The sequence below is a fragment of the Triticum dicoccoides genome, chromosome 1B (assembly GCF_002162155.2).
Source record: "Triticum dicoccoides isolate Atlit2015 ecotype Zavitan chromosome 1B, WEW_v2.0, whole genome shotgun sequence".
NCBI classification, from domain to species: Eukaryota; Viridiplantae; Streptophyta; class Magnoliopsida; order Poales; family Poaceae; genus Triticum; species Triticum dicoccoides.
Genome location: NC_041381.1, coordinates 507,105,263 through 507,120,918, shown reverse-complemented (window position 1 = coordinate 507,120,918; position 15,656 = coordinate 507,105,263). Strand labels below are relative to the sequence as shown.

At 45.1% G+C, this 15,656-nt stretch overlaps 1 protein-coding gene across 1 annotated transcript; it reads right to left on the bottom strand.

Moving 5' to 3' along the window:
• Nucleotides 1–12,156: 12,156 nt before the first annotated feature.
• On the bottom strand, nt 12,157–14,481 carry LOC119345076 (putative F-box/LRR-repeat protein At3g58880). The gene is made up of 3 exons (XM_037615306.1): nt 13,165–14,481; nt 12,915–13,058; nt 12,157–12,775 (listed from the first exon to the last, which is right to left on the bottom strand). Exons 1-3 carry the CDS (start codon nt 14,194–14,196, stop codon nt 12,410–12,412), a joined length of 1,542 nt encoding a protein of 513 aa, XP_037471203.1. The 5' UTR covers nt 14,197–14,481; the 3' UTR covers nt 12,157–12,409.
• Nucleotides 14,482–15,656: the final 1,175 nt, after the last annotated feature.

The window sequence follows — 15,656 nt, the reverse complement described above, 5'->3', positions numbered from 1 at the left end:
CTAGGGAGGGGGGCTTTGTTTTGTGGGAGGGGGCGACGTCGAGAAAGATGGGGGCTAGTTGCATGTCCCACACTAGGTACGCAACAACATGTCTTCTAACTTGGTCGCAACTTGGGGGGACCTTTCTTTTGACGGATGGGGCGGTGTCGAGAGAGATGGGCCCGATTGCATGCTCCACACCAGGCACACAACAACATGTCTTCAAGCATGGTCGCAACTAGGGGAGGGGGTACCTTTGTTTTGTCGGAGGGGCCGACACTGAGAGAGATGGGGTCCACTTGCATGTACCACACTAGGCATGCAACTGGATGTCTTCTAGATTGGTCGTAACTTAGGAGGGGCTTTGTTTTGTCCGAGGGGGCGGCGTTGAGAGACATGGGGCCCAGTTGCATGTCCCAATACTAGGCACGCAAGTACATGTCTTCTAACTTGGCCGCAACGGGGGAACCTTCGTTTTGTCGGAGGGGGCGACAGCGAGAGAAAGGTTGCCAGCTACATGTCCAACTAAACTCATGCAACCGCATGTCTTCTATCATGGTAGTAACTTGGTGTCTTCCAACTTAGTTGTAACTAGGGGCGACAATAAGAGAGAGGGCGACAACTAGTCATGCAATTGCAAGCGCTGTCCCCCGGACTATAACTACATGTCCTTTTACGGACAAAATTACTGTTCTGACCCTTAAGACAAACTAAATCCCGATTTGACCTCGTTCCGAAAAAAATTTCGTTTCTGACCTTTTCTGGTGACGCCAAGGTCCCTGGCGTCTGGGTTACGAAGCAGACGCCGGGGTCCCTGGCGTCTGGCCCCTGGCGTCTGCTTCGTAACCCAGACGCCAGGGACCAGGCGGGCATGCGGGCAGTGCGGGTCAGGGGCCAGACGCCAGGGACCCCGGCGTCTGCTTCGTAACCCAGACGCCAGGGACCTTGGCGTCACCAGAAAAGGTCAGAAACGAAATTTTTTTGGAACGAGGTCAAATCGGGATTTAGTTTGCCTTAAGGGTCAGAACAGTAATTTTGTCCTCCTTTTACAAACATTTTTTTCACAAACTAGACTGTTTTGCTTGCTCGGAAGGGCGCAACTACCCCGTGAATCCTGTACCCTCACTGTGAGACCCCGTGAATCCTGTACCCTCACTATGTCTCACGCGAGCACCATAACACCGCCGTTTTCCACCATGCTCACAAACACAAATCAAGCACACGATCTCACAACACTAGCTTGTATTTTTTTTCTTGTTTTTTTAATTCATATGCATTTTTTCCTTTTTTTTCTTTTTGCATTTTTCCCAAGGATTTAAGAAAAAAATTGTTTTTTGTGTCTGATTCTGAGAGTGGAGCTCATTTTCTCAAAAAAAAAGACCATATTAAAGGAGGGAAGAGTTACTTGTTCAGATTCTCAGACACATTTTTAAATGCTTTTTTGTGAAGGGAGTGACTATAGACAGTGTGCTGCTGTTTCTATTTTTTTTCTTTTTTTTAAGTCTCTGGAATGTGGACCTACACTCAACATCTTTCTAGAGGGCATCCAACGACACTGTTTGAATTGAGAGAAGAGCATAGACACAGAGTGAAAACAGGAGAGGAAGGAAGGTTTTCGCGGCGGAAGTCGCCGGCGACGAGATGCTCGGTGATCCGGGTGCCCCTCCAAGATCGCCCCGACTACAACTCTACGGTGTTTCTTAGGGAGGGGCAGTTGCATGTTTGTCACTAGGCATGCAACAGTAAGTGTTGCCGCGACTACAACTCTATGTCGGTTTTTGCCGTGGGCAGGGGGCGGATGCAAATGCAACCATTTTTCATGTTTTAATATTTTTTTCTGTTTATCCTTTTCCTTTTCTAATTGTAAGATTCTTCCTACTTTTTGATTTTTAATTTATATTAAAGAATAAGTTTTTAATTTTTGTCGAAATATTGCCATCTGGTTGCACAATCGCCCTTGACTGTAACTTCATAACTCAACTGGTATTTAGTGATGTTTTTTCTTCTTTTACCTTTTGTTTTATATTGTTTTCTAAAATTTTGATACTGCAAACGTGCAACCTACTGTTGCGCATGCAACTACATATACTTCACACCGCGTGCAACCGCAAGTGATATAAGCACGCAACTAGAAGGCACGCGTGGGCGGGATGGTGCTCGGTAGGTGTCTTTTATTATTTTTATCTTCATTTTATTTATTTTTACCCATTACTTGTGCGCTCATCAAAATTATTATTTTTGTGAATATATTTTCTTGTGTTCAAATCCTTGTATTCTCCTCGAATGAAAAATGAAAATAATTTGCATGCCCATCTAAAAAAAAACTACAAGCACCGTACTGCATATACAAGGATTTTTCTGACAAAAACAAATGCAATGATTTGAACACAAAAAAAGCTGCCTCACTCGTTGAGGACTTGAGGTTATCGTTTTTTATTCATAATTGTTAAGTTTGTGGTGCATAGCAAAACACACATATATGTGTGGTCGTACAGCCCAAGCACAAGGAAGAGGGGAAAATCTGGCAACAAAGCAACGTTCACAGTGGAAAAGGTGACAAAAGCCCACTAAAAATACAAAGGCAGCCCATAACGCCAAAAACATACAAACAATTACAGAAATAAAACAAGCCTGCATGCTGATGTCATCAATCGACTTAGACTTCGCGAAGTCTAAGTCGACTGAGACCTAGACAGATCCTATTTCTAACAACGGATTTGATACTACAGAATTTGTTAGCAGATCATATGGATTCACGGGCCGCATTTGATTGCCCGCATATAGGCTAACCAGACCCGTCCAAGAAGAATTCAACATGTTTGGTTGTCTGCATTTCTGTTGGGCCTGCATCGTACGATGTTTAAAGCGTTTCTTGGCCTGGCTCGCTAACTACGCTTGAATCGACAGTTTCTCGTAAATCAGGCCCGAGCGACGCACAACGAGTGCACATGGATGGGCCTCTTGCACGAGAGGAGATGGGAGGGATGCTAGCTCTGTAAGTGCTTCTTCTTCCTCCTCCACTAACCTCATGCCTAATCTCTTTTCTTCCTTCTCCTCTCTAATATACGTACACAACGGTGTTTCGATTTGAGGTAATCTTTATACAAAAAAGATGCGCATCGATGTTACGGTTGCATTTAGGCGATCAGTTTGTAGCTTTGTCAGCCGTAAATGCTTAATTTTGTGTTCATGTTCGAAGTTGTTTTGGACGAATTTTGTCAAATCCGTCGCCTACGATCAACCGTTTGGAATATCCTTTGACCGGCAGCTTCATCATGCAGTTCCACTCGATATTCCTCTTGCAAGTTTTCTGTTTCGATGATCCTACTGCATTGGCACCGCAATTACGCGCACACTGTATTTCTTCTCCTCTTTCTTAGAGCCCTCTCTCTTTCGACGCCGGCACCGTTCCTCTTGGCCTCCTTGCCCGCATCCTACTATACTGGAGTCGTCTCTGGCATTGGTCATCTTCGTCTCCTCTCTCTCGTCCTACTGCACTGACGCTTCCATGGCGCAAGCACTGAATTTCTGCTTCGGCTGCACACTCTGCAAATACCTCAAGCATTGTTGAGGAAATCATTAACTGGTAGCTGCTCGGTTGGCTGGTGAGTAGGGGATTAATCGGCTAATCGGCAAGTTAATCGATCATTTAATCAATTAATCGGACGATTTATCGGTTTATAGGCTACTCGGTGACCCTACGAGTGGGGATTAATCGACAAGTTAACTGGTTAATCGGATGAATTCTTGAACAGAGACCTCAAGAATTCTCTCAAAGAAGTCTGATTCATCAAAAAAATGTGTCATCACATAATTAACTTGTGGCAGTGGTCATGTGTACTTCTGATGCACGCCGTCATGGGAGAAGTCAAATGGAGGCCACGACTTGGGTCGTATCTCAGATTCAACAACATGATCCACCATGAATGATGGGCACGGCAATGGGTCACTTATAGCATGAACATATTGGGTTCAACCCCTACCTGACTATTCCCTTCGTTCGGAATTACTTGTCTCAGAAATGAATGTATCTAAAACTAAAATATGTCTAGATACATCTATTTTCGCGACAAGTAATTCCGAACGGAGGGAGTATTTAGCAAGGAGTTGAATCTTTCAAAACTCTAAGTGGTTCTTCCATATACTCCTTTCGTTCCTAAATATTTGTTTTTTTAGAGATTTCAAATGTACTACCACATACCGATGTGTATAGACATATTTTAAAGTGTAGATTCACTCATTTTGCTTCGTGTATAGTCACTTGTTGCAATCTCTAGAAAGACAAATATTTAGGAACGGAGGGAGTAGTAACTACTTGTGTACCTAAAAAAGTTTTGTTTGCTAATGTGTAGGACAAGCTATCACACATGCAGTTTAATTCGAATTACTTTCAGGAAATCAACATAAAGTCATTTAAATGTGTTATCGGCAAAAAGCCATTTAAATGTGCGAAAGTAGTTAGAAATCTAGAAAATCCATAAAACTTGGGAATTGTCCATCAAATATGGTCTACTTTCTCGGAAAATTGGAGTGGTGTTGCACCCTTGTTTTGTACCTTCTTCACAAAAAATACCCATTTTTGATACTTAGAAAATGGAAGATGATTTTTTGTACAAAAAGGTTGGAAACTCTACATGGAAACATTGTTTCTAAAGTCCAGGTGCATATATGCACCAAATTTTGGCACATTTCATAAACCAAGCAATGGATATGGCCATCGCCTTGGTCGTTTGGGTTGAAAGCCATAAATACAATGTTCATCAACGATAGTCCATTTTTTGAAGATTTTTTTTAAAATTTGTCATATTGAATGTTTGGCATTTTCCCTCCCAATTAGTATACATAAAAGGACTACATACGAAAGGATTACATTTTTTTGAACTTCTATTCTTTTTCTTTCATTTCTTTTGCAAAACTGGGTCAAAAATAGCCGACATGGCTATTCATAGCAAGGGGCTGAATCTCTAAAAAATCTAAGTGGTTCTTCTGTTTAATGACTACCGTTGTACCTAAAATATTTTTGCTATTTTTTTAGGACAGAGCTATCACACACTTCCAGTTCGAATTTGAATTACTTACGGGAAATCAACATAAAGTCATTTAATGTGCCAAAGTAGCTAGAAATCTTCAAAATCCACAAAACTTAGCAATTGTTCATAAAATAGTGTCTGCTTACTGTGAAAAATGGAGTGGTGTCATTTTGCACCCTATTTTTTATACTTGTTTCACAAAAAAATACCCATTTTTTACACTTAGAAAATAAAAATAATTTTTTTTTGCAAAAAAGTTGGAAACTCTATTTGGCAACACCGTTTGTAATGACAATATGCACCTACGTGTCTAATTTGGGCATATTATAATAAACTATGCAATGAATATGACATCACCTTGGTCATTTGCCTTCAAAGTCATGAATATTCAAACACGATAGCCCTTTTTTGAAGGATTTTTTTTCAAAATAGTCATATTGAAAGTTTGGCATTTTTTGTCACATCTAGTACACATAAAAGGACTCCATGCGAAAGGATCACATTTTTTAAACTTGTATTCTTCTCTTTATTTTATTTTCCGAAACATGGTCAAAATGACTGACATGGCTATACATGGTAAGGGATTGAATCTCTCAAAACTCGAAGTGGTTCTTCCATATAATGACTACTACCTCCGCTTCGGTGAATAAGTCATTCGTGTAGTTCTAGGTTGATGATTTAACTATCTAAATATGTATTATATGTGACAAAAGTTATATATTTAGAAACTACATCCTTATAGGAATCTAGTGATATACTTTTCATGACATATAACACATATTTAATTCCTCAAATCGATGACCTAGAACTACGCGACTTATTCACCTAGACGGAGGTAGTACTTATGTACCTAAAAATATTTGTTTGCTAATTTCTAGGACAGAGTTATCACACACTTGCAATTTAAATTTGAATTACTTTCAAGAATCGACATAAAGTCATTTGAATGTGCGAAGTAGCTAGAAATCTAGAAACCCCATAAAAATGAGACTTTTTCAAAAAATATTGTCTACTTTTCGTGAAAAATGGAGTGGTGCCATTTTGCACCATGTTTTTGTACCTGCTTAAAAAATATCCATTGTTTATACTTAGAAAATAGGAAAAACAATTGAACAAAAAGTTGGAAAATCTACTTGGCAACATTGTCTGTAATGGCGAGGTGCACATAAGTGCCAAGTTTAGGCACATTCTCATAAACTATGCAATAAATATGGCCACCGCCTTCATCATTTAAGACCATATTTTGGCATGGCAAAAAAATGTAATTAATATGGTTTAAAATGAAAAAATTCTCAACATGAAAATTATTCGTCTCTTCGAAATGAAAAACTTTGATTTTTGGATCATCTTTATCCGAGGCCATACAGAATCTCAACAGCCAAAACAATGCAGCCCGGTGAATACCCCCTTCTGTCGAGTGTAGCACTCGGGAAAGACGCCCTTTTGCCGAGTGTAGCGCTCGGGAAAGCACCTTTTTGCCGAGTATTTTTTCGGCGACACTCGGCAAAGACATGTTTGCTGAGTCCCTGATGAAATGCACTCGGCAAAGACGGTGACACTTGCCAAACTTGAATTTTCCAGTGGTTTGGTGCATAGGGGTACAGTGGTTTCTAAGGCAGCGCAGTTCAGCCCTTGTTCAAAGGGATAGAACCTCATAGCAGACTACGTTCTATCCTACACCGCTTGGATCCTCGCGAAGTGTCGATTCCTGCTTCAGTTTGGCTATCTCAGCCTGCATGCATCCTACCGTCTTCTTGACCCCCTCTTGCGTTTTCCCCCTTCCATAGCGGCATCCACTGCTGTAAATGGATTGTTGTAGCGAACAAATGATCAGAAGAACACACGACAGATAACTGATTAAGCAGTTTGCAATACATAATTAACAAGACAGTACAACGTATTGATGTATACAAACAGTTGGTAAACGTACAAACTCTCTTCATATATTGTTCAATGTGCTTGCTTTTATGTAGAATTCATTTACTTATAGAAAACCACGCAAAGAAACTTGGTATGTATAGAGCTTACCTTCAAAGTTCAGAGCGTACTTAACTTTACACCGAGGTATGCCCCAATCACTGAAAAACTTCAAAATTTCGTGCTTCTTTGTGTCAGAATATGAGCAGTGCCCTCCGATCTTCACTGTCTTCAGGTTTTCAAGTGTAGGAAACAACTCTTTTAATATGATACAACTTCCTTTTGTTTTCTCCTGGAGTGTATCGCTGCTCTAGAGAAGAAGAAAAGATAAGGGTTAAAACCTTATATGCACCAGCAAAGTAGAAAAAACAACCTAGGAGCATCTTGTGCATGTACCACGTTCGTCTAGCGTTTTTTTTCTTTCTTTCAGAAAAAGTGCATATGAGAATCGACATACAACTTGGGAACTTCCACGGTAAACGCAATAACACAAAGTAATAATTCATCTCAAACACATCAACATATATAGTTAGTGCGTACCTTGAAATCAAGTTGCAAAGTCTCTAGTGCGGGTGTGTGCCGCAGAAGGCATGCAAGCGCAGTTACATCGTCATATAGACACCACTCGTTCAGTATCAAAGTCTTTAACTCGGTGAATGTAGGGCACCATCTCAAGTCACCTTGTAGGATTGCCTGGATATATAGAGTGCACATGTAAGGCTAAGAAAAAGTTGTGATTGGCATATTGCCTGGATAAACACTACTAGGTCGCATTTGACAAACCTTTCCATCAGGAGTGGAAGCCGCAAGCTCCAAGCTCGTGGCCTCTGACAAGCCATGCAGAAGCAAGGAAGCGCCACCATTGGTGGGGTAAATCTGGGTGCTGCCCGTGAACCGGATGCTCGCCGTCGTCAACAAAGGCATGCTGTCGAGGGACGGAGGTGTCTGCTCCCCGTCACAGCTATCGGATATCTGCAGATGACGGAGGTTCGGCGCGGAGATCCTCATCGTGGCGGCCCGGCCGGCCGTGTTCCGGCCGATCGGGATGTCGCAGCGGATGATGGTGAGGCGCTCCAGCGAGGGCGACACGATGGCGTCGCCGCTGAGGCGGCATCCGCTGAGGCTGAGGCGCAGGAGCGCCGGGCAGGGGGAGAAGTCGAGGAGGCCGTCGGCGAGCTCGACGAACTCGAGGTGCATGGTCGTGAGCTGGCTGGACGTGAAGGCGAAAGGGGGGCGCGGACGCCACGGCAGGAAGCCCTCTTCGTCGAAGCGTGCCGTGAGCGAGGTGGCGCGGCACGTGGACAAGGCGTGCCTGATCCACAGGTCGACGTCCGGGTGGGGGTCGGTCTCGGAGACGTCCTCGTCGTCGTCGTCGTCGTCGTCAAAGAAGAAGTTGGTGGACGGCTGGGGGCCTTTCACGAGGTCGTCGATCTCGAAGGTGTGCAGCGGCGAGGCGTCGTTCCGGTGGCGCAGCAGGCTGTTGACGAAGAGGCGAAAGCCGTCTCCCCTGCCGCGGACGCGGACGGCGGGGGTGGATTTCCAGAGGTGGCGCCAGCGGGGGGCGAGCACCGACGTCTGCACGGCGTCGCGCGATGGCAGGAAGGAGAGCACGTGCTGGAGGACATCGTCCGGCAGCGAGCCGGTGAGGTCGCGGCCCCTCATGCTTTGCAGATGGATGCAGGCTTCTAGGCAAGTCTGCTGGCTAAGGCTTGGAGCCATGGAGGAGGGAGGCTGCTATATATGTGTAGTACGTACTCGAGGTGATCTGTGATGGCAAGGAGAACGATCCGAAATCGGAACGGTCTAGAGCGATGTATTCGGTATGATTGCGAGGACATTACGGAACGTTCCTTGCTTTCTTTTTCGGAAAGGAAATGCTCGAGTCAGCCGGCTGATCTTTCTCCGCGCGTCCACCGCCTTCGTAGTCGTCCGTCGGATCTGGTTTTGATCAGATGCCTCAGAAACAAACGCTACCCATATTTCAGATTTTCAATTTGGCCACCGTTGCAATTCCTTTGACCGCAACAAGGGGCCTGCTGCAGATCGACACTGTTAAAGCTCAGTTAACTTGTGTTAATTATGGGGGAATCTCCCCTTGTACCAACCGCAGCCAGTTTGCGTTGGCAACTGTCGCGTCGGTTCCTGACAACTCTTCCGAACGGATGCCTCTTCGATGCATCCCTTCTGCCTGTATAAATACCTACAATCATCTAATGAAAGGACACAGGATTCACTTTTACATCTGGGCCGAGGCTCTCTCAATTGTTCTCTCGTTTCCCCTTTTAACAGACACAAGGCCAGCCGAGCCGCCCCAGCCTCCATCCCCACAATCAGCCTGAATGGCTCACCTGCGTCGTCCTCACTTCGTAGCCGCCACGCCTTCGCAGGATCTAGCCAGGCACGGCCACCTGCAGGGCGCACCATACTGAATTTGGTGCAAAAAATGTAAATCTTCAAAACCTCCCAAGTTTGTGACCCCTTCCTCTGTACACTCTGGTATCATACATGGTAGTACGCCAATTAGGTGAATCCTTGTTCAAAATCAAAACTATTTCCAAATCCATTCTGCATAAACAGCAAATGTGCGCCCTGCAGCAACATCCATTCAAGAAAAATGCAGCATCGGCACTTGACCATTGACCAAAGTCGGCAAACTACGGCAGAAAAAACACCAAAAATTTCATACAAACCGAAGAACAAAAAACTGCTGTTCGGTCTCAGCAACATGCAGAATATTGTGTATTTCCATGGTTGAATGGACAGGTCCATGGGTTCAAACTCAATAACTTTTTTCACTTTCGCATCGCCAGCATTTGCAGAGTCGCAACAGAGAGTTCGCGTAAGTAGTTTGCCAACAGAAATTATCTCCACTACCATCTCAGCTACATGATGCAACAGACAATGAAGTAACAAAGAACAAAAGGGAAACAAGTGAAGAAGAACAACCGAGTACCGACGAATGAAGAATGAATCCTAAGATGCTAAAGTAGTAAGTGAGAATGAAGACAGAAAATGAAGACTAGTAGTGAAGTGAAAGACGTAGAGAGACGGAAACTCTGAAGAAGAAAAAAATTTGAGAAACTGAATAAAGATTGAAGAAAGGGACATGCTAAAAACTGGGAAGGGAAACTAAAGATGACAGACACTCAAGAAAGAAATAAGAAATTCTGCTTGACATGGTCCTAGAAAACTAACTGCTCAAATGTAGCTCTGATAATATACTATTTATATGACTGAGAACTCCTTCACATGGTCCTAGAAAACAAACTGCTCACTGTAGCTCTAAAAAAATCTATTTAAATAACTAGATAACTTCAAGTCAGCCTTCCAGCTTAATTAAGAATTTAAGACAGATTGAACCGAGGGAATGTAGAACTATTGTTCAAAGAACTATTGTCATACAGAGAAAGAAATTTAATCCAATTGTTATATACTTAGCTGGTTGAATATGGTATAAATATATGAATATGAAATAATTATTTGGTTAGCACTTGCGGTCTAGTTGTTATCATTTCACTTAAACATAGAGATAAATAAGACGATAAATAGAGATGGAGAAAAACAAGGCTAACAAATGACAGAAGAAATATATGTAGCCACGGATATTGAGAAAGATAAGTGAGTGGGATAGAGAAACTGAGACTATTGCCTAATGCCAATGTACAGATAACTTACAAAGAGACAAACACATAGTCGCTTACTCGGACCTTAAAAAACGTAAAGATGGAGGAAACAATAGGGAGAGTAAGGAACTATCTTCTGAAGAAATTATACTAAGCAAAAAAAAAAGAGGAAAGAAAAGGACCAATGGTGAATGACAAGGCATTTGAGATCCATGTGCCAGTAGACTAGGTTTCGATATCTTATGGGTTTTAACTCTAGCCTACCCCAACTTGTTTGGGACTGAAAGGCTTTGTTGTTCTTGTTGATGAATGACAATGTTGTTGAGTAGATGATAACTGAGAAATGGTGAAGGACAAGGCAAACTGAACTATAAATGATAACAAGGAAATGATGAATAATATGGCAATTAAGACTGGACAACAGAGAAAGAAAGACCAAGGATAATGACATGGGAAAGGTAGAAATCAAGCATCTTATACAAAGCAACATCTTGCTAGGTTTTAGAAGGTACGCATGGGCAAGTATCAAGGTTCATGATGTTTGCGATCCATCCATAACTGGTCGACACAAAACTTGAGTAAACATCTTCTAGGCAAAAACATCAGACGCGAGAAAGAAATCATCATGAAAAAAGATAAATGAATTTCTGCATTACAAAACACCATAAAAAGATTGCAAAATACTAAAAAAAATATATACTGAATATAGAACTCTTAGGTACTGGATACGCAAGAGAATCACATAGCTAGCATACAAATACTGATGTTTAAAACACAACTAGTACAGTGACCCCTGGACAGAGAGGACAGTTGCTACTTTCCCTCTAGTAGTTGAATCAACATCTAATGTGGGAAACATATCAACACTTAATCTGTCAGACACTCTAACATAATACTGTGTCCTAAGCAATAGTTCTGATCATAAAGAAAAACATTTGTATTACCAATTTATATCGTCTGTTTTGCACTAATTAGCAGAAAATGACTCTGGTGGCTTGTAAAACAACCAGGATATCATATACCATAAGGGACTATGGCAGAAAAAACAATTGGATTCTAACATTTTCAGATAATGCCTGAGCATAAAGTGCTACAGAGAAAATTGTTAAGTTTTGCATACCAATTTACTGAAATGACAGAATGATTAGATAAAATGAACCAAGCAATGAACCATGAGTTGCTCACTTCTGTTTACCACCCCATACTATCCTCTGAAAGTTATTCTTCATAAGGATCTCACTGCAGAAGAAAAGAAACTCTACTACCAAACTAGCTCTGAACATAGTTTGGCCACCTGGCCTTAGCCATGCCCACGTTGTTCAAGTTACCATTACCTTAACACGTTGCAAAAGTAACCAAATTAGCTTGAAAATAAGGATTCAAATAGCACAACTGAAGAACCAGATAGGGCATAAATAGCTGCAATAATAATTGACTTGGCACATCTATGCAAATCAATCAGAACCAAAAATGGCACACTCTGAGAGACCAAAGAGTAAATTGTCAAGACAGTAAGCAAAAGATGAATTAGCTCGGATATCACTAATTCTCCCCCGCATCAAGCCTCATACGTATGGCAGCAATTGTGCAATGTAACACCATACTCGGGAGCTCAAATCTAGCTAATGAAATCACAATTAACATGAGTACAATAGGTGCTCTGCAATTACCACATAATGATAGTCATTTGCATCATTGAAGATAGTAGCACTAACTTCAACACTTAAGCTAATCATGTTTGTAGAAACAAGAGTCAGGCGGATCATCGAAAAGCTGAAAACAGTGCATGTCCATGATATGACCACAGAACACAACAATTTCCAGAGCTAGTGACCATGAAATAAACATGCATCTTTGACTTCAGTCGTTCGCGAAAGGGTCGCAAAGAGAAAAGTCGGATGCTTTCTTGAAGTTCCAAATGCTACCTCCTTGGGGATTAATCGTGATTGTGGAGTCTGAACTGGCCCGTTTCATGGATCCCAGAGGCTTCACTTTGGAAAGCATATCCTCCATCGAAGTGAAACTTCCATTTGCCATCACTATCAACGCCTCCTCCAGCACCAACGCACTCTTAAAGAAAAACTTGAGGAAAGCAAGCTCACTTCGATCCCCTCGGAAATCATGGAAAACCAGCAGCTTGATGCATGAGCGGATGCATTTTATGGTACCAGACTCATTCCAGAACTCAAGGTTGTGCTTGCCAGAGGGTTGACCAGTTTCTCCAGACTGTAAAATTAATTAAATTAGTGCACATGAAATTCATCAGCTGCTAATGGATCATACAGCAACAGCAGCAATTGACAATAATACACATATAGTACAAGATGGTGCAAATGAACGCGCCAAAAGAAGCACCAGGCTTCACCATGATGTGGAGCGTCTCAACATTCGGAAAGCATCTGAGGACAGTCGGGATCATCTTGGCATAACTGCGGACTCCACAACGCACCTCCAAAGCCAGGATCCTCACACTTGGTACCATGGTGCTTGGGCTCGTCTTTGTCCCAGCCTGCAATTGAAATCTCAATGCACTCAATCAAGAGAAGAAAGATCACACATATGCATTCATCATTTAGGTATGATGTACAGTAGAACAAATGGAAAAGACGAGGCACCTTGATGACAGTGTTGCCGAACTCTAGGACATGATTTTCTGAATCCAAGTATCCAAGCGAGTGCAACTTGGGGGCATGGCCGATCTTCACCTTGGTACAGACACCGTCTTTGGTCCAACCTCCTGATAGGATGAGTCGCTCCAGGCATGGGGCGTCCACCACAGCGATTTCCTCAAAGAAGGACAGGATGATCTTCACGCACCGGATGCTTTGGCTGACAAGGCGAAGGCCAAGCTTGAAAATATTGCTTTCCACACAGAGCGTCTCAAGCACGGGGCTCCTGTCGAGGATGAAGTCCAAATCCTTGCTCTCCATGAGGACGGTGCAGAGCCCAAGCTCACGGAGGTTAGGGAAAAAGGTGACGCGCTTGACGCCGGTCGTGTCGGGGAACTTCCAGAGGCCGAGGTAGAGACAGGTGAGGGTGGTCATGCCTAAGAACGTGGAGGGGAGAAAGAACGTGGAGCGGAGAAGGCAGCCGAGCGGCATTGGGCGGTTGATGAGGATGAGTTCCTCGATGCCCTTGTCGGCGAGGATCTGGAGCCAGCGCCTGAGCAGGCCATCGAACTCTTCCATGTAGCTGCTGGTGAGGTGGACGCAGCGAAAGGGACCCGGGTGCGCGGCGAGGATGCGGGAGACGGCGGAGGTGATGCGCCGCGCGTCGGCGCGCGCGACCGCGGTGCCTGCGTCTGCGGGGAGGATGTGAGAGTCGACGAGGACGAGCGGGGTGGAGCGCCAGACCCCACGCCAGCGCCGGGAGAGCGCGGCCGTGCGCGCGGCTTCCTTGACTGGGAGGCGGGAGACGATGTTGCCGAGGAGCACGTCGGGGAGGCGGCTGATGCAGTCGACGAAGTCGTGGGGGAGGTGAGCGAAGAGGCGGCCGTCGACGGAGACGGGCGGGTCTGGGAGGACGTTGCGGGTCCGGGAGAGCATGCGGGAGAAGAGGCCCTCCATCTCGTCCGGGTCATGGCGGTCGCGGCGGGACTTCGCCGCGGCCGCGGGATCCATGGGAACGGGCGGCACCCGGGTGCCCATGGCCGTCGCCGGAAGCGCCGCGGTGGGGACGAGGGTTTGGAGCGGGGCGTGCTGTCTGTGGAGTGGAGCGGAGCAGGAGCGGCGGAAGAAAAGGGGGAATTATATTTTTGAGAGAAAGAAAAAGGGAATCGCTTGTGGTCGGTGCGCCGGCCCAAACTTCGGCCGGTCTGGTCCATCACGCAGCGCTGCATTATCCACTCGCATGGCTCCTTCTCCAATCGTTTTCTTCGGCAAACTCTTCCGAGCAGGCTCCCATGGCGCCGCCGTGAGCTACTCCAACGCCGCCGCCATCTCGTTGGTCGTGACCGCCATCTCCCAAGCTGCTTCGTCCACCTCCCACCATTGGCCGCGACCGCAAGCTGCTTCATCCACCTCCCGTTATTGGTCGCGTTCGACAGAAGACGCTGCTACAACCATCGAAATCAAAAGCTGGAACCAGCTATTGCAAAAGCTACTACCGGCAAAGAAAATGCTGGAACCAGCAAATCAAAACATGGGGTTGGGAGATGAAATTGCTACAACCGACAAATAGAAAGCTGGAGCCGACAAATTAAAAAGCTGCAACCGGCTAAATCGAAAACAAAGCTATACTAGGGAGCACGACGGTCTTGCAAAAAAAATGGTGTTGCATCCACAGCAGTTGCTGGCAACGGCCGTCGCGGCCAACGAGGTCTTGAATTTGTTACAACTGGCAAGCGCAAAAGCTATCATCGGCGATTTTTTTTGCTTCGACGGACATGGACGGAGATCCTGAATTTTGTTACAACCGGCAACCAGAAACGATACCACAGGGTGAGTTTCTTAGCTACATCCATTCATGGATTAGCTGCAAGCCGCGACGGGCGGCAACGGCGTTTTGCTGCAACCGCGTTTCGGTCTTGCTACCACTGGCGATGATTTTTGCTACATCCATCCATTTTGGTTGGAACCATGAACTGACAGAAAATCTGGACCCCGTGAACACACAAGCTCCCCGGCGGTGACCACGACCAGGGCAGGGGGTGTTGCAGCTGCAGCCGGAATCTCGACTAGCAGATGCTGGAAGCGGCGACGGCCCGGTGCTACGAGCCAAATCGGTGAATGATGCATGTGTCGATGACCGGCAACGATGGAGTTGCGTGGCCTCATCATCCAGCTGCGGCCAAGGACGGAGGTGGCTAGCTGCAGGGGGACGGGTGCGGCGAAGGCACAACCTGATGCGCCGGAGGGCGACGGGTGGCCCGCGGTGCGGGAGATTACTCCCAGAGCGGGGGATTTTTTCCAGAGGGGATCTCGCGGGCTCGTGGTGTTGGGAGAACGAAGACAACGCGCGGGACGGGGCCAGCTAGCTAAATCGAGCGGCCAGGAACGTGCGAATCGGGCGGCTGGCATACGACCGGCCCAACCGTTCGCCCGGCGCGCCGGCGCCTATCACTGCCCAATGAAAAATGGGGTCACGGGTTCAAGTCCCAAACCCGCCT